The sequence below is a fragment of the Chiloscyllium plagiosum genome, unplaced genomic scaffold, assembly GCF_037043375.1.
Source record: "Chiloscyllium plagiosum isolate Xiang-an unplaced genomic scaffold, Cpla_swu_hap1 HiC_scaffold_11, whole genome shotgun sequence".
NCBI classification, from domain to species: Eukaryota; Metazoa; Chordata; class Chondrichthyes; order Orectolobiformes; family Hemiscylliidae; genus Chiloscyllium; species Chiloscyllium plagiosum.
The window spans coordinates 28,613,704-28,633,635 of record NW_028270149.1 but is presented as its reverse complement, the minus strand read 5'-3'; the positions used below and the strand labels follow the sequence as shown (position 1 = coordinate 28,633,635).

The following is a 19,932-nucleotide window of genomic DNA, read 5'->3' as shown; positions in this document are numbered from 1 at the left end:
ATCAGTGAGCCAGTCAACTTTTTAAGGGAACTGACAACTTTTTTAAGGTCACCGTGACTGAAACTTGCTTTGAATTCGAGATTTTATTGGTTGACTTTGAATTTCACCAGCTGTTCAGAATTGTAGCTGAAATAACTCCACAGAGGCTGGTATCCCGTCAGCAAGTGACCCTTTAGTTACATGCGGAAAGTCCTTGTTACTGATCCAGCTCTGAGTATCAGGATGCGTATGGAATGAACTGCTAGAGGAAATAGTAAATGCAGGTGCAGTTACAACATTTAAAAGACATTTGGACAGGGTACGTGAATAGGAACGGTTTGGAGGGACATGGGCCAAATGCTGGCAAGTGGGACTAGTTTAGTTTTGTTTAGGAAACTTGGTCAGCATGGAATAGTTGAATGGAAGGGTCTGTTTCTGTGCTGTATGGCTCTGTCTGACACTCCTGTTTTCATCTGTCAGCTGGGGCTCCCTGGTTGTACCAGATTAACAGCCAAGCAGGGAATTCAAATTCTATGAGGTCCACCTGACTAACCTCATTACAGTAGCTTCTGGCACTAATCCAGGAATATTTTCCTTACCTCACTGAACCCATGTGTATAAAAAGCTGATTTTCCAGCGTATTTCAGATTAGATTAGATTAGATTAGATTAGATTACTTACAGTATGGAAACAGGCCCTTCGGCCCAACAAGTCCACACTGACCCTCCGAACAGCAACCCACCCAGACCCATTCCCCTACATTTACCCCTTCACCTAACACTACAGGCAATTTAGCATGGCCAATTCACCTAACCTGCACATCTTTAGACTGTGGGAGGAAACTGGAGCACCCGGAGGAAACCCATATTTAGGATATTATTTCAAACCTTGCATCCTTCGCATGTGTTCTGATGTTCTGTTCCTAATTGAAACCATAAACGCTGTTGGCCATTTTTTACGGAAGGATTAACTTAGTCAACTTAAGAAACTCCTTGTTGTGATAAATGTTCTTGAAAAATGCCAGAGTACGGCACAAGTCAATCACTGAATCACAAAAGCTGGAGGAAAGGTGCTCTTTATGTTCATCATCTTGTTAATACATCCCTTAAATAGACTTATCTTTCTGGTTTTTTCCAAGGATGGCATTTGAAGACTGGTATAAATACTTCACCAATGCAATAGTTTGTCGAATAATAAACACCTCTTACCTGAGTATTCGCAAGACATGGGATGAAGTGATACTCCGTGGGGCTTGGAGTAGACACGAAGGCCCACTACTGAACCGTGCAGGGGGTTGTACGAATTTCCGGGATACATTCCTGCAAAATCCACAGGTAAAAAACCTTAACAGCCCAGTTTGTGAAAGGTTGGATGACAGGTACAATATAGGAATGCTTTGCATCAGTAGAACTAAGTAACACTTCTGTACAGGCGTTCTGTGCAACAGTGTAATAAAAGCTTGTGGATGATGTTATCGGAACAAAGGAAATAGGAGCAGGAGTAGGCAATTCAGCCCTTTGAGTCCAATTTGCCATTTAACATGATCATGGCTGATCTTCTCCTGGTCTCAACTCCACTTTCCTGCCTATTCCCCATAGCCCTTTATCACTTTTTCATCAGAAACATATCTATTCCTTTCTTGAAGCTGTTGATTGATTCTGCTTCCAGTGCACACTCGGACTGAGAGTTCCACAGACCCTCAACCCTCAGAGAGCAGTAGTTTCTCCTCATATCAGTTTTGAACCTATCCCCTCTCAGTCTATTTCTATGCCCTGTTGTTCAAGACTGTCCCACAAGGAGGAACATCTGTTCAATGTCTACCTTTATCAATCCCCTTTAAACACTATTTCTTTCCACATGAGCTCAAACTGACAAAATAAAAGCAATCTCTTATTGTAAACTTGCAAAATGAAATAATTTGAGAAGTCTAAATGTTCTAATGGATAAAATTTCAGAATATAATCTGACCTTTAACTGAATTAATTGTCACTAAATTGACCATCTCAGTCAGATAAAGACATACTGACTTGAGTGGGAGGTAGGAATGTGTAAAATAGTGACTGCTCTTCTGTTACAACTGAGAGGAATGCACTGTCTTTCTCTCATTCCATTACTCCACAGGTCAGAACATAAATTTAATTATTTAACCCATTTCCCAATATGGACAACAATGTTTTCTCTACATTAGACTTTGAATAAAAAGACCGATCAGGTTTGTTTATTAAAGCACTATGAAGTTGTTGCAAAACAAGATTTACTCAATGAAGATGCAAAACTGGTTAATGCATACAGTCAGCATGTGAAAATGTAAACATTCATTCCCCTAAATAATCCAAACACTCACACTCGTGCATATACATAGCAGATAATGGGAAGAACATGAATTTCTCTCTACAGAAATTGACTCGAGGGAAAGGAAATCACTTTTGGCCAAGATTAGATAGTTCTTGAGCACGACATGGGTAAAATGTAAAATGTTTACAAAGCTGTTGTGTAGTTGTCAACTGGGTCTTGTCAGGCACTGCTCATAGATTTTTTTAAAGTACAGAAAGAGCCCATTTGGCCATCATGCTTCTGATTTCAAACTCATCTCATGTCAATTGTGTAAATGTAGTTTCCAGTGCCATGCAAATCTCCCCCTTGCAAGATTTCAGATTGAGTCAGACATGAAGCTAAAATATATACAGCACCTTCAGGTGCTTCGAAACGTATGGTCCAGTTGGAGGCACAGGTCTATATCTTACAGCCTCCTATCTTGGCAAAAGAAAACATCATGTCAACTGATCTAGGGCGGCAGAAACAGTGAAAACTGAAAATATTTTTCATTTCTCTTTGATGTAGTATGTGTTTGATATCACGAAGAAGGAGGATGAAGTGCTTATTTCCATCCAGCAGAGAGATAAACGGATTCACAGGAAAGAAGGCAATGGAAAGAATCTGACCATTGGTTTCAGTATCTTCAAGGCAAGTCTTTAATTCTTTTCATACATTGTGGAAATTGCCTGCAGCAGACACTTACTTAGACTTGTATAAAAGAGACAACCAATAGGTGGCCAGACAATGAAAGATGCTCAGTTTTGTTTTGAGATTTGTTTGTGCGTATTTACTTTTGAATGTCAATTATATTTTCCATCTTCTAGATGACAGGGTAACATTTCATAGATGTCAACCAGTACCTCATGCAGTACCTAATTCTCCACATACAAACCTAAACAGCACTTGTTAATAGACAGTTTGCTTTTGACCTCACCAGAAGTTTGTGCAGGATAACCTTCCCTCAGATAGTCACTAGATAACAATCAGGAGCTAGAATTTTAAAAGGATTCTTTCCTCTTATGGATGGTAATTGTATGTCCCTTTATAATTACTAATCAAATGAATGATGTTAAAATAGTAAGGAGTAAGGATTAATCTTGATTTACATGACAGAATTGTACCATTAAACAAATTGAAAGGGGAAAACAAGCAATTTTAGGAACATAGAAAGCCAGTTGGACCTGAAATTGCCTCTCCCTTTAGGAAAATAAGAAAAGGAGTGGATCATTTAACCTGTTGAACCTGCCCCATGGTTAATCAAAAACTTTTACCTACCCCATCTCCATAACCCTGTATTCCATTGAATCTATGGAATCATAGAAATCTATGAATGTCTATCTTAAATATACTCATAGACTGAGCTTTCAAGCCCACCATGTTGGAGAATTCCAATGTTGGATTCCTCTAAGTCAAGAAAGTTCTCTACATCTCAATCTAAGTGGCATCATTTTTATTTTGAAATGGTGCCCCCTGGTTTTAGACTCCCCAACTAGGGGAAACATCATAGCACATCTACCTCATCACTTCTTTGATATCTTTGACTTTTAAATAAGCTGCATATCTCAGGGTATTCCTCCATCTATTCTCTCGCCAGAAATTACTTACTCCAATGTATTCATATATCAAGTCACAGAGCTATTTACAGCATGGAAGGAGGCCATTTGTTCCATCCATGCAAGCTATCAGTGGAGGAATCCATTCAATCCAATTCCTCACTTTTATAACTATAGATCATATGTAGCTTTTGTTCTCTCCAACAGCCTGACTTAGGAATTAGTTTCATGTTTTAATTTCCTTACTCTATATTTGGCTTGTGAATTTGAACAGCTCATTATAGTAAGCTACTTGTCTGGATCCTAACTTCAGTTTGCCCTTTTGCAATTTCTAAAAGATACATTACAACAAAGATCTCAAAGTGGGACAATAAATGGACAGACCACCTGGCATCTGCTAATTCCTAAGACAGAAATGACGACAACAGATTTGTGTGACCTTACAAAGTTCTCCTTACCACCATTTGGGGGCCAGTGCCAAACTTGGGAGAACTGTCTGACAGATTAATCAAGCAACAATCTGAAACAAAATCCAAAATTGCTGGAGAAACTCAACAGATCTGCCAGTATCTGTGGGGAGAAAGCAGAGTCAACATTTCAGGTCCAGTGACTCTTCCTCAGGCAACAGCCTGATATAGTCAAAGTCACAGCATCATACCTTACAGACATTGTCCCAGACACCACCATATCTGGTTATGTCCTCTCCCACAACCAAGAAATGGTAGCACCCTGGTATACAATCAGGAAGAAGGTGCCTTTTGAGTCCTCAACATTAAGTCTGAGGTCTCATCGCAGATCTAACATGAGCAAGGAAACTTCCCCCCTGATTACCATGTACCAACCTCCCTCAGCTGATGAATCAGTTCTCCTCCATGTTGAACCACACATAGAGGAAGTACTGAGGATAGCAAGGGCTCAGAATCTACTCTGAGTGGGGGGAGTTCAATGTTAGTCACCAAGACTGGCTCAGTAACAGGACTACTGACCAAACTGGTCAGCTCTTAAAGGACATAGCTGCTAGACTGGGTCTGCAGCAAGTGGTGAGGGAAGCAACAAGATGGAAAAACATACTTGACCTCATCCTTACCAATCTGCCTGCTTTAGATGCATCTGTTTATGACACTATATTGGTAAGAGTGACCACTGCACAGTCTTTGTCCTCACATTGAAAATGCCCTCCATCACATTATGTTATGTGGCACTACCACCATGCCAAAATGGGAAAAACTTCAAACAGATATACCAACTCAAGACTGGGCATCCACGAGGAGGTGTCTAATTGTATTCCAAACACAATTTGCAAATCTTGTGCCTAGCGTATACTCCACTCTACCAATCCCATTAGGCAGGGATGAACCCTGGTCCTGTAGTAAAATATAGCAGAGCATACCAGGAACAGCACCAGGCATACCCAAAAATGAGTTGACAATCTGGTGAAACAATAAAACAGGATTACTTGCATGCTTGCATAGACAGAGCTAAGTGATTAACGGATCACATCTAAGACCTGCCGTCAGGTCTTGTCCAGACATGAATGGTGATGGACAACTAAACAATTCACTGGAAGAGGAGACTCTACAAATATTACTATCCCCAAAGTGGGGGAAGCCTAGCAGATCAGTACAAATGAAAAGGTTTCAGAAAAGATTTACAAGGATGTTGCCAGGGTTGGGGAATTTGAGCTATAAGGAGAGGCTGAACAGGTTGGGGCTGTTTTCTTTGGAGCGTTGGAGGCTGAGGGGTGACCTTATACAGGTTTATAAAATCATGAGTAGCATGGATAGGGTAAATAGACAAAGTCTTTTCCCTGGGGTGAGGGAAGTCCAGAACTAGAAGGCATAGGTTTAGGGTGAGAGGGGAAAGATATATAAAAGAGACTTAAGGGCCAATTTTTTTCTCGCAGAGGGTGGTACATGTATGGAATGAACTACCAGAGGAAGAGGTAGAGGCTAGTACAATTGCAACATTTAAAAGGCATCTGGATGGGTATATGAATAGGAGGGTTTGGAGGAATATGGGCTGAGGGCTGGCAGGTGGGATTAGATTGGGTTGGGATATCTGGTCGGCATGGACAGATTGGATGGAAGGGTCTGTTTCTGTGCTGTACATCTCTATGACTCTATGATAAGGCTAAGAATTTCATAACAATCTCTGGTGCCTGACAACACCTCTTCCCTCTACCTTAGAGACCGACAACCACCGTGCCCCCTCTAAACCCAACACCCACTTCCTGCCTTGATGTCCCCACTGCCCCTCATCCGGATTCAATGTCTCCCACCCACCCTGAAATACCCCCTATACACTTCATCAGCTACCTGGCCCACTTGTCCCCCTTTTACCTTGGCAACATCTCCCCACCACTCCACCCTGGTACCCTCCATGCCTAGCACCTATCCCCATCCACTTTGTATAGTACCACTCCAGGACCATAACCTTAATGAGGTACTTATGTTTTTGCAGGAGCTGTCAAAGTGGCTGTCTCTAATGCTGGAATTATAAATTACTAGAATCTAGCAACTGACTACTCTTAAAACAGGGACATGATTGCCTTTCCTCAGCTGTCCTGCACTACGTGGGACCTGTCAGAAGGATGCACTGCCTCTCTTTCTGAAGGAGCCCTGATCTGAACCTCTTGTCAGAAATTCCGAGCTCCTTTATGTTTTAACAAAGGAGAGGAGTGACAATCTTCATGGGATGGCCACTCCTTGGAAAGTCCAGCTTAACGGCTCAAATACTCCTCCATGGTGAGGCAGAAGCAAACTGTCTGAGAACAGAAAAGAAACATAATAGATAAACAGCAGGAAATCTGCACCTCTGGGAGAAAGCAGTCTATTTAACCTTTCTTCAGTTGTAAATCTCTGTGTTCATCTTTAGGTAGAACTCAACCGAGAGTATAGATTGCACAGTCCATATCAGAAAGTGTCTGGGTCAATCTACATTGATAAACGAAGTATTTCTCTGCGAACATGCCTGAAAAAAGGTCGTTACGTCATCATCCCGAGTACCTTCGAGCCATATGTGGAGGGCGAATTCCTTCTGAGGATCTATACAGACGTGGTGTCTAGATGCAGGTATTCATCAGGAGCCTGGAGATAACACATACTTGCCATAATAACTTACGAGAATCCTTCTTTTCCAAATTGCACATTCAGAATTTTTCTCTACTTTAATATTTGAACTAATGCCGACATTTATGCCCCACAAAATAAGCAGGGCTAAGTAAAATTTCTAATTCACCACACTGCACACCAATAGGCAGCACCAGTTAAAATGGAATTCAAATTAAATTGTACATGAAATCCTATCCAGCACAGGAGGAAGCCATTTGTCCCACCTACTCTGATGCTACTCCATCTCTACACTAGGATCCCTTCCAGTCTTATGTTCTAGAGCACAACTTTTACTTTTTGTGTCCCCACCCATCCTCTTGCTCTCAACCTTGGACTCTTCAACATAAATCGCTGGATTATTTATCTCTTTCTGCCCTACCAAGTGTAGCTCCCTTGAGAACAATCCATATTCCATTTATCACCAGGGGTCTGGGAGCACCCATGACACTGGCATAGTCTTGAATAATCATGCAGACATCACCCAATTTGTCAAATGCAACCGTCAATAATTTCTTGATTTTCATGTTGCTTGCATTTGTGTTGTAGACTGAGGCAGAATTCTTGTTAGAGGTGATTTCTGTCAGGTATCCCACAGCAGGGAGGTTAGGCAACTAATTATCTTTTTACCAAATTGGAACGTGAAGTAGGAGGCATTGAATATTTCTAATAATCAACTTTTGACAGACAAGGGAATTGGATGTAGATGGGAATGTGGAATTCAAAATGCAAATTGTTTAGCCATGACTTTCTTGAATGGCACAGCAGTCTTAAGGGGCCACATGGCCTACTTCTGCTCCTCAAATCATATATTTTATATGTCCCTGTTCTCGATCATTTCTGATAACTTACCATTCCTCATGCCTCCACACAGTCACTGTTTTCAAACATCAATTCCCCCCCCCTCCTTAGAATCGAGATTTGAAGATTCTAATTGCGGCTATTGGAGATACCATGACAGAAACAGCCATAGTCAAACAGCATCAACTCCTTGGTGCAACTAGTTTACACTGACCATGTTCCCAAACTAAACTAGAACCACCTGCCTGCATTTGGCCCATATCCCTCCAAACTTTTCCTGTTCATGTTCATATACAAATGTCTTTTAAATGTTGTAAGTATACCTGCATCCATCACTTCCTCTGGTAGTTCATTCCACACACGAACTTCTCTGTGTTTAAAAAAAAGTTGCCGCTCATGTCCTTTTTAAAACTTTCTCCACTTGCCTTAAATATATGCCCCCTAATTTTGAACTCCCCCAGCCTAAGGAAAAGACCCTTGCTATTCACCTTACCTATGCTCCTCATGATTTTATAAACATCTACAATGTCATCCCTCAACTTCCTATGGTCCAGTGAAAAATGTCAGTCTATTTTTATAACTCAAACCCTCCATTCCTGGCAAGATCCTGGTAAGTTTTTTTTTTGAAGCCTCTCCAATTTAATAATATCCTGTCTACAGCAGGGTGACCAGAACTGCACACAGTACCCCAGAAGAAGCCTCACCCCAGTCCTGTAGTTCAGTTATAAAATTAACATTCTGCCTGATCCTTTGGTTTTCCTACCTAGAAGTTTAGTTTAAAATTGTGCTCATTGAGCTAGAGCAGTTTTTCTGCTGTGAAGAAACCTTCCTTTTGGTCCAAATATCTTCTAGAAACTTCTTCCTGGATGCTTTTGAGGTCTCGGGTTTTCCATATTAAACATGCGGCACACATCAGTCTTTTTAAGCTGCTCTGTGCTTAGCTCATTTGAATTAATTTTGCCTAGCTGTCTGAGCTTGCCTACTCTGTCTCAGTATAAAACTCATCCTATAGGTCATTCTGATATAGCGTGGGTTTCGTCAACCAAATTGGCTATAATGCAATTGCCAAGTTGTGGACGTAGTTTGGATAACACAAAATTTCTACTGAATGGGTGTAGAGATTTTCTTTAGCGATCTTCTACAGCTCAAATTTCTATTGTGTGAGGTTGCAAAAGAACTCAATTGTCATTTTTTAGCAGAATGACCATTTTACCCTATCAAACTCCAGCTACTCAAGAAGTCTCTCACCAACTCAATTAATAACTTATCAATTCCTCAGAATTTCACATAGTTATCAATTAAAACTGCAGCATTGGAAAAGCTAATCAAGTGAATTTGGATTGTAAAGTTAATATATTGAGAACAACGTGCTATCAACACTATTCCCACAGTTTCCTGTTGTCTGCAAATTCATAAGTCCTCAATTCCAACGCTGATTCTTATCATTTCTCACTAATAGACCATCAAGAATATTTCACTAACATCTCTTTAACCTCTATTATGTACAACAATGGTATATACAATAGCATTTTAAAATATCTGTGAATTTTGAGGGCTGACTTTCAATGCTGTGCACTATAGTTGTTTCAGTCCCACATCTGCTTCACAGATCCAGTGATTTAGGTACTGTCCCTGAGTCCAATGAACAAATTCACAGCAAACTCCAAGTGGGATCTGTTTTACAAAATGTAGAATTAGCTTATTTCACCAGTCAGTGTTGAATGCAGTATTCATTTGTTTCACTTATTTGCATAAATCTAGGAAACATGGAAACATCCAAGACAGGAGTAGGCCATTCAACCCCATGACTGATCATTGAGCACAGTACCCTAATCCCACTCTTCACCATATCCCTTCATCCCTTTCACCCCAGGAACGATATCTACCTCCTACTTGAAAACACAATGTTTTGGCCTCAACCACTTTCTGTGGTAGTGAATTTCACAGGCCTACCACTCTCTAGGTGAAGAAATTTCTCTTCATCTTAGTCCAGGAAAGTTTAACTCTTATCATTAAACCATAACCCCTTTTTCTGGACTCCCCCAACCATTGGGAACATCCTTCCTGCATTTAACCTGTCTAGTCCTCTTAGAATCTTAGAGATTTCTATGGGTTCCCCCTCTTTCTTCCTAACTCCAGTTAATACAATCCTAACCAACTCCATCTCTACTCATAGGTCAGTCCTGCCATCCTAGGATTTAATTTGGTGAACCTTCATTTTACTCCCTCTATAACAAAATACATTCTTCCTCAGTAAGGAGATCAAAACTGCACACAATGTTCCATATGTGGCCTCACTAATGCCTGTATTAGACACCTTTGTTCTTTCATTCGAATACTCTCTTCATGAAGGCCAACATGCAGTTTACCTTCTTTACTGTCTGCTGCACTTGCATGTTTACATTCAACAAGGACGCCCACATCTCATTTTACAGTTCTCTCTCAATTTATGGCCATTCAAATAATAATCTGCCTTCCCATTTTTGCTGCCAAAGTGGATAACCTCATATTTATCCACATTAATACTGCATTTGCCCATTCTCTCAGCCTGTCCAAATCATACTGCAACATTTCTGCATCCTCCTCACAGCTCACCCTTCCACCCAGCCTTTTGCAAATTTTGAGATATTGTATTTAGCTCCCTCATCTAAATCTCTAATATACTGTGAATAGCTGGTGTCCTAGTCCCAATCCCTGTGACACACTAGTCACTGCCTGCCAATCAGAAAAAGACCTATTTATTCTTACTCTTTCTTTCCTGTCTACTGACCAGTTTTCTATCCACCTCAACTCCAAATCTCATGCACTTTAACCTCTAACATTAATTCCTTAGCATAGAATCCCTACAGTGTTAAATCCACACTGACCCTTTGAAAAGCATCCCACCATGATCCTCCCCTTTCCATGTAACCCTGGGCTCATCTCTTTAGCCTGCACATCTCTAGAGACTATGAACAATTTAGCATGGCCAATCCACCTAACCTGCTCATCTTTGGATTGTCGGAGGAAATCAGGGGACCCAAAGGAAACCCACACAGACACCGGGAGAATGTGCAAACTTCACACACAGGCACCCGAAGTTGGAATCAAACCTGGGTCCCTGGTGCTGTGAGGCTGCAGTGCTAAACATTGAGCTACTGAGCCACCATGCCACCCCAAGTGGAAAATTTCTTACGTGGAACTTTGTCAAAAGCCTCCTGAAAGCCCAAATAAACCAAATCTACTGGCTCCGCTAATCAATCCTACTAGGCAAAAGTGAGGACTGCAAATGCTGGAAACCAGAGTTTAGATCAGAATGGTGCTGAAAAAGCACAGCAGGTCAGACAGCATCCGAGAAGCAGGAAAATCAAAGTTTCGGGCAAAATCCCTAGGCTCTAATCAATCCTACTAGTTACATCACTCACCATTTTACTTTTGTAAATCCATGCTGACTGTGTCTGATTCTACCACTGTTGCTATAAAATCCTTGATAACGGACTCTAGCATCTCCTATATTAACAATACCAGACTCACTGCTCTATGATTCCCTGTTTTCTCTCAACGTCTCTTTTAATTAATGGGGTTACATAAACTACCCTCCAATCTGTAGGAACTTCCAAGAATCTTGGCAGAGGACCACCAATCCCTCGACACCGACAGCTTATTGCATGATTTCATTGCAAACCTAAAACCTAGCTTTAAACATTGAGAAGCCATGCACGATTAAGGTATGCTTATGAGCAGATTAATAGGTCACTACATGTCTAAATAGGTTTATTTAAAAACTCTTCAATATTACATGTTGGCTGTAGAATTAAGGATCAAAGTTCAGATTAGTACAATTGTCAAGAACATGTATAAATTGTGAAAATACTCTCAATTGCGTCAATGGATGATACTGCATTTGCTGCTACCTCTTTTTTTTTCCTGTTTTAACACTGAATTAATACTATAACACTCTGGAACCAGATGGTTAATTAGATATCTACACAGAAAATAATTGCTGAATCTATTGAAGTCATTACTTCCAGAAGAGATATTAAACAAATTGTACTGTTTTATTTGTTATTTGCTTTCTTTCATTATTTCATAAATGTTTCTAAGAATAGAGAAATTCTTGACTTGGGTCTTTACATCTACCTTTAACAAAGCAGCTGCTCTTTGCATTTAATTGCAGCACTGTTGCCTTGTACTGTGGTAAAAGTTTAGGTATTTGGGAAATGGTTATAAATTATTGCCTAAACGCTTAATTAAATCTCATCCCTAGTTACTAAAATAACTGAATATTATTCATGATTTTTCGGATGTACTTGACCAATGACTAGACTGTATGATGTGGAGGAACTGCTGTTGGACTGGGATGGACAAAGTTAAAAATCACACAACACCGGGTTATAATCCAACAGATTTATTTGGAAGTAAAAGCTTTTGGAATGTTTATTTGGCAACTATCCGTTGAAGGAGCAAAAGCTAGTCCTTCCAAATAAACCTATTGGACTATAACCTGGTGTTGTGTGATTTTAAACTAGATTGTATGAGGCTGCAGGACACACACTTTCATGCTGGTGGTGTTGGTAATAGTTTTGAATTGAGCACAATGGCTCCACCAGCAGGCGCTGAGCAGTACTGCAGACATGTGCTCTGGGAATTTAACACGAAGTTCAAGCATCTCACAACAATCAATTTCCTTTAAAGTGACATACTTTTGACATCTGAATAATATGAAAATTGATAGTTGTATTTTAATGTAATGTTACAATGAATGAAACTGTACTCTTAGAATCATAGAATGGTGCCACGCGCGAGGCCATTTGATCCATTGAGATTACGCCAGCTCTTTCAAAGAACAATCCAGTGAGTCCCACTCCACAGTACTTTGCTCATATCTCTACATTTCTTTTATTCCTTACAATATTTATCCAGTTCACCTTTGACAACTATACTACTAATGATTTTTTAAAATGTGGGTGTCACTGACATTGCTCATATCTGTTGCCTGTCCTTATTGTCCTTGAACTGAGTGATTTTCTTGGTTATTTCAGAGGGCAGTTAAAAATCCATTGCTGTGGGTTTGGAGTCACATGTAGGCCCAGATCAGATCAGAACAGCAGATTTCCTCTCCCAATAGGCAATAATGAACCTTTTTTTAAACAATATTGTTTACAATTATAGCTTTTAATTCCAGATTTTATTCAAGTTGAATTTCATCATCTATCATGGTGAGATTCGAACCCATGTTCCCAAGGAAACTCAAACATATAAATAGAAAGTGGGCTACACAACCAGTGCTTCATTCAGAGGCTCACTGAAGATGTTATGGCTCTATGACTCAATGTTACCTGGTATGGCAATGAAACGTCTGAAAATGAACCTTCCAGCTCAGTGAGCAAACCTACATCCAGAATATTTGTCTGCTTCTCCTTCAATGGATTGCATGGAATAAGTATGCTAAGGTTGTTGCAATCTTGTCAAAAAGTATCTGATTCTTTTCACACAAATCAGGAACATTGCAAACTTCAGCCTCAAATTTCTTTTTCTTCTGATTTATTTCCTCTTATTAATCTCCTACTAATTTTCTAAATCATAGTAAACACAGCAAGGTTTGTCAATAAAGCTTTACTAATACTGACAAGATGCAGGGAATTCTCTAAAGTTTGTTTTGTTTATCTCTTTTGATTTTGTTGTTTTTAAAAAATGCATAATAACATTCCTTTTTATGTTATTCATCTCAACAACCACTATTTATTCGCGCTTTCTTCCCTCCTCCTATATCTCAATTCTGAAAGGTCACTGGACGCAAAGCATTAAATCTAATTTCTCTCTACAAATACTGCCAGACCAGCTGACTTTTTCCAGCAATTTCAGTTTTTGTTTCCTATTTTCTTTTGAACTGTTTAACTAAGCATTTAATATTTCTTTAGAAATCATTCATTAACAATGCACTATTTGAGAAATGGGTAATTGGAAAGTTTACACTTCATAGTAAGAATTTGCCATAGGTGGAATTTTCTGAGGCAGTTCTATTGAAGCAATGATCTGTACTATAAATATGAATAGTCTAAGTTGACTCAGTTAGTTGGTGCTCATCATAAGACAGTGATAGATTTACAGTAGTCATAAACTAATTTCCCCTTGGCGAAGCTTCGCATAAGCAGAACAATGAGATAAAAGTGACTTTAATAACATTATTGTCCCCTGGAGATCAACCAAGTTAAAATGATGGTCTGTTTTCATTGACATTCTTGGAGTAGTATCTACTGACCTATTAATATCCTGAGCGCTATGTCATTCCACTGCTGCAGTGCATGAATTTAAGATTGCAGAATGCTTAATCCTCAAAATGGTGTTGCGTGATGCTGTCATGGTGCCAAATGACAGCTACAAGAAGTTAGGTAGGCTCATAGCAAAACTCTATTTACTCTTCTATAATATTTCAATTGTGCCGATAGGAATAAATGCTCACAAACACATATACTCATTTGACCTCTGAACTGTCAGAGGAGTTACTCCACTAATCTATAATTGAGATTGCGGCCCTGATTTCAGTTCCTTGTTTGAGTATCTGAACTCTGTAAACCTGACTTCTAAAAATGGCCACACGCACATCCTATCTTCAGGCTGGTTTGGAGTTGGTTAGGTGACTTGCGAAGACCCAAGAGAGATGCCCATTGCAGAGTCAGGATGAGTGGAAATTCAGCATCAGGGTACCAGCACTATGTCCTCTGTTGAAAATAAAGATTAACACATATACACTTCCATGTCCAATAACTGCCAACCCATGCCCCATACTCACTAAAACTCCTTAACATCCTGTATCCCTGAACCCCCCTCTGGCCCTTTATCACCCCTATATCAACTTAATACAACTCATGAAGTGCAGTGCTGGAAAAGTACAGCTGGTCGGGCAGCATCTGAGGAGCAGGAGAGTCGTGTTTCAAGCATAAGCTCTTCATCAGGAAAGTAGGGGAGGCCCAAGGGGACTCAGAGAAAAATGAGAGGGGGTGAGGCTGGGGGAAAGTTGCTGGGAATGCGATAGGTAGGTAAAGGTGGGGGTGATGGTGGTAGGTCAGAGCAGCGGGTGGAGTGGATAGGTGGGAAAGAAGTTGGACAGATAGGAGAGTTCAAGAAGGTGGTGCTGAGTTGGAGGGTTAGATCTGGGATAGGGTGGTGGATGGGAGATGAGGAAATTTGCGAAATCAACATTGATCCCATGTGGTTGGAGGGTCCCAAGACAGAAGATGAGGCGTTCTTCCTCGAGGTGTCAGGTGGCTAGACTCTGGTGGTGGAGGAGGCCGAGGGCTTGCATGTCCTTAGTAGAGTGGGAGGGGGAGTTGAAGTGTTTGGCCACAGGGTAATGGGATATTCTCTGAAAAGTTCTCTGAAATGTTCTGCCAGTTGGCATCCTGTCTCCCCAATGTAGAGGAGACCACATTGGGAGCAACAGACACAGTAGTAGACATGTGTGGAAGTGCAGGAAACTCTCTGCTGGATGTGGAAGGATCCTTTGAGGCCTTGGGTGGAGTTGAGTGGGGAGGTGTGGGCACAGGTCTTCTACTTCCTGTGTTGGCAAGGGAAGGTGCTGGAGTGGAGGGTGAGTTAGTGTGGTGTATGGACCCATCGAGGGAGTCATGGAGGGAATGGTCACCGCAGAACACAGAGGCAGGGAGGGAAATATATTTCTGGTGGTGGGGTCTGTTTGAAAGTGGTGGAAATGACAGAGGATGATGCGTTGTTTCCAGAGGTTGGTGGGGTGGAAGGTGAGGACCCAGGGGGTCTGTCCTAGTTGCAATTGGAGGGGCGGGGTTCAAGGGCGGAAGTATGGGAAGTGGAGGAGATGTGCTGGAGGACATTGTTGACCACATGGGAGGGGAAATTGTGGTCCTTGAAGGTGGCCAAATATAACTCATGTCAATCCATGTCCCCCACCAATCATCTTTTGCCCTTTTACCTACCATGCGTTCTCCATTAATTTAAACCACTGTAGACCTCAGGACCTATGCACAGATGGGTAAAAATAAAATTTGTCTAGATAAAGTATTTTGCAGACTTTGTTATATTGAGAATAACATACACTCATAAAAAAAGCACATTTACAATATTCAAATTCCATCACTTCAATGAAGCTGGATTTCTTATAAATTCACAGGCCCAAGAACTCAAAGCCACTTGTATCTGTAAATCAAACTGTAAAATGCAAGGCATCCCACTAATGGAGGAGAAAGTGAGGTCTGCAGATGCTGGAGATCAGAGCTGAAAATGTGTTGCTGGAAAAGCGCAGCAGGTCAGGCAGCATCCAGGGAACAGGAGAATCGACATTTCGGGCATAAGCCCTTCCTGAAGAAGGGCTTATGCCCGAAACGTCGATTCTCCTGTTCCCTGGATGCTGCCTGACTTGCTGCGCTTTTCCAGCAACACATTTTCATCCCACTAATGGAACCTTGTGAAATCAGTCATGCTGCATTATAGGGCTCCAGCCCGAAACATCGATTCTCTTGCTCCTTGGATGCTGCCTGACCTCCTGTGCTTTTCCAGCAACACACTCTCAACTCTGATCTCCAGCATCTGCAGTCTTCACTGTCTTCTCTTTATCAACAGACAGAGTGAAGTAGAAAGCTATTTTTTTTAACATTTCAGAATATTTGTCAAAGATTTAAAGACTGGAGGTTTCAAATGTCTTTAAAACTTTGGCATGACCATATTGACAGGTTCCTCTTGACAGTCTTGACTGGAACATAGAACAAAGAACATTACAGAGCAGTACAGGCCCTTTGGGACCTCGATGGTTTCACAGGTCAGTGCAACAATCTAAAACCCATCCAACCTACACTATTCCATTATGTTTATCCAGTGACTATTTAAATGCCCTTAATGTTGGTGAGTCTACTCCTGTTACAGGCAGGGCATTCCACACTCTTACTACTTGAGTAAAGAACCTTCGTCTGACATCGGGCCTATATCTATCACCCCTCAATTTAAAGCCATGTCCTCTCATGCTAGCCATCACTATCTGATGAAACGGGCTCTCACTATCCTTTAGACCGTCCTAACTGTTGATTGACAGCTCCAATGAGTTTATGTACTTTTTACTACTCTAGCCCAGTCTGCACATTTTGGATTTGAGTCACTTACCTCACTAAGATCACACAGGGGTTTATGATTTAGATGGCAGGCTGCCTCTGCAAATCACATGTGTGGATCCAGAACCAGTTCCATTCCCATTCCCACAAAAAAAAAATGGTAAGTGCTGGGACTTGTAATTTCAGGTCACTTCTGCCATTTTCACCCAGGGCTGGCTCTCTATTCTAGTGAAAATCTGGGCCTGTCTTTAACTAGACAGGGTAGCAAACTTATGGCTGGATTTTCCAATCTTAAAATAAGATGGAACAGAGGCAGGATGCAGGTTGGCTAAAGTAGTGAGGCAGAAGTAGTTCCTGCATTACCAAAAAAAAATAAATTTTAAATGTTCTGTAAAAGAAGCAAAGGTAATGTCAGAAAAAGCTTTTGCAGATAATGAGTATTGAATGCACTGCCTGGAAATGTGGTGGATGCAGGTTCATTTGAAAGGGTATTGGATAATTGTTTGGATAGAGTTGACGTACAGAGATAAACCAGGAGATTGGAACTAGGGAATAGAACTAATGAAAGCATAATAGGCTGAGTGCCCTCCTTCGAGGCTGTAACAATCCTGTGATTCTGAGGTCAAAGAAGTATAATGTTGTCAGGTTAGACTGCATGTGGGTGTCCCACCCCCATTCCTAATGATGCTCAGGATGGGGAGTGGATGAGAACGTGAATGCCCCATCTATGTCAATTGGGTGTGTCCAGGTCAAGAGAGAGCTCATGAACAACTTGCCTGCTGATGTCCTAAGATTTCCATGGGACTAGACAGCTGTTCGCAGTTCCATGAAGCTGACCAGCTCCAGTAGCAATGCAACTTTAATAACCAACCATTCCTTATCTCATCCAGGGTCCCAGTTCTCCATTTTGATGATGAGAATCTTAATTAGATTGGATTAGATTACTTACAGTGTGGAAACAGGCCCTTCAGCCCAACAAGTCCACACCGACCCTCCGAAGGGAAACCCACCCAGACCCATTCTCCTAACACAATGGGCAATTTAGCATGGCCAATTCACCTAACCTGCATATCTTTGGACTGTGGGAGGAAACCGGAGCACCCGCATGAAACCCACGCAGACACTGGGAGAATGTGCAAACTCCACACAGACAGTTGCCTGAGACGGGAATTGATCCCGAGTCCCTGACGCTGTGAGGCAGCATTGCTAACCACTGTGCCACCGTGCTGCCCAATCTTAGAACATAGAACATAGAAGAATACAGCGCAGTACAGGCCCTTGGGCCCTCGATGTTGCGCCGATCCAAGCCCACCTAAACTACACTAACCCACTATCCTCCATATACCTATCCAATGCCCTCTTAAATGCCCATAAAGAGGGAGAGTCCACCACTGTTACTGGCAGGGCATTCCATGAACTAACGACTCGCTGAGTGAAGAAAAGCTTTTTAAGACCATGGGTTGCAATAGGTGCTGATATGAGACTGTACATAGCCTTCTTCCATGCTGTGCCATCCCCTTGTCACCAATCTAGCTGCAGGATCATTAAAACCCTGATTGCATGAAAATCCTTTCCCCAGCAGCAGTGACCGCTTGGTTTGTGACCCTTTCTAGCACTCCACCATACTGTAACACACAATTTCTCTCATTTAACACTTGAACATTTCCTACTTTTTTAAAGAAAAGTAACTTTCACTGAATCTGTAACATTCACAGCTCTTTACAACTAAGATGGCTACATTTTATTTCTTCAATGCCTCCATATATTTAAATATTAAAACAGTTATAGTCATAGAGTAATAGAGATGTACAGCATGGAAACAGACCCTTCGGTCCAACCTGTCTATGCCGACCAGATATCCTAACCCAATCTAGCAGTGTTAATTCAGTGAATGATAATCTGGGCCAAAGTTGTGGAACTTGTTTATACTAATTTAAAAAGTACTTAGCGAGTTTTTGAGAAGATTTGTAGCTCAGGTTGAGGTTCTGGGTGTAAGTTTGCTCGCTTGTTTTCAGACGTTTTGTCACCATACTAGGTACAATATCAGTGAGCCTCTGGTGAAGCATTGGTGTTCGTGACCTGATTTTCTATTTGTGTTCAGGTTTTCTTGGGTTGGTGATGTCATTTCCTTTGGTGATGTAAACGTACTTATTTTAGTTGAAGCTCTATGTTCTGTGTTAGGACATCTCATTTGCTAAAATCTCAGTGAATTGGGCCCACCCTCTTGTGATTTGAGTCTTAGCTAACTGAATTAACAAAATAGATTACGCTATACAGTCGGTCTATCATCAGTTACTGAAGAGCTTGAAGATAACCTTGGACAAGTAACTCAAGAACACTATCGTGAAAAATGTCAACGTACTCAACTGTGAATGTTACTGACAACACTTTCTGTTCTGTCCTAACTTTTAACCCTAGGGAGCTGACCCTTGACAAACCAGAAGTGACATGTTGGAACATTATTATTCGTTATCCACGGATTGTTACAAAGGTCCACCTTCACAGTGCGACAGATCTGCCAAAACAAAATTCCTCTGGAGGTATGTCCAGTGAGTTTCATCCTTGTGTAAATGTAACTTGGCATAATCTTGAAGATCTTGGATCCATAGATTGACTCTACATTTCTAGCAATACTTAACAATGTCAGGCCAGCAAATTGGTGAACAAGGATGGTCCGCAGCACAAAAATGCTTATAAATTTGGTAATAAAATATCCGCCACAAATTCACCTGCACCCATATCCGCCACAAATTCACCTGCACCCATATCCGCCACAAATTCACCTGCACCTCCACACACATTATCTATTGCATCCGCTGCACCCGATGTGGCCTCCTCTATATTGGGGAGCCAGGCTGCCTACTTGCGGAACGGTTCAGAGAACACCTCTGGGACACCCGGACCAACCAACCCAACCACCCCGTGGCTCAACACTTCAACTCCCCCTCCCACTCCACCAAGGACATGCAGGTCCTTCGACTCCTCCATCGCCACACCATAGCAACACGACGGTTGGAGGAAGAGCGCCTCATCTTCCGCCTAGGAACCCTCCAACCACAAGGGAAGAACTCAGATTTCTCCAGTTTCCTCATTCCCCTCCCCCCACCTTGTCTCAGTCAA

General features: G+C 41.4%; 1 protein-coding gene across 5 annotated transcripts in view; it reads left to right on the top strand.

The window, feature by feature from the left end:
• Window positions 1-19,932, top strand: part of LOC122557343 (calpain-5-like) — a 161,294-nt gene that overhangs the window by 117,975 nt on the left and 23,387 nt on the right. For all 5 annotated transcript variants that reach the window (XM_087991939.1, XM_087991937.1, XM_087991941.1 and 2 more), the window contains 4 exons: window positions 1,118-1,313; window positions 2,821-2,943; window positions 6,723-6,919; window positions 19,231-19,352. In XM_087991939.1, coding sequence (XP_087848065.1) covers window positions 1,118-1,313; window positions 2,821-2,943; window positions 6,723-6,919; window positions 19,231-19,352 — 638 coding nt within the window. The remainder of the gene's footprint in view (window positions 1-1,117; window positions 1,314-2,820; window positions 2,944-6,722; window positions 6,920-19,230; window positions 19,353-19,932) is intronic.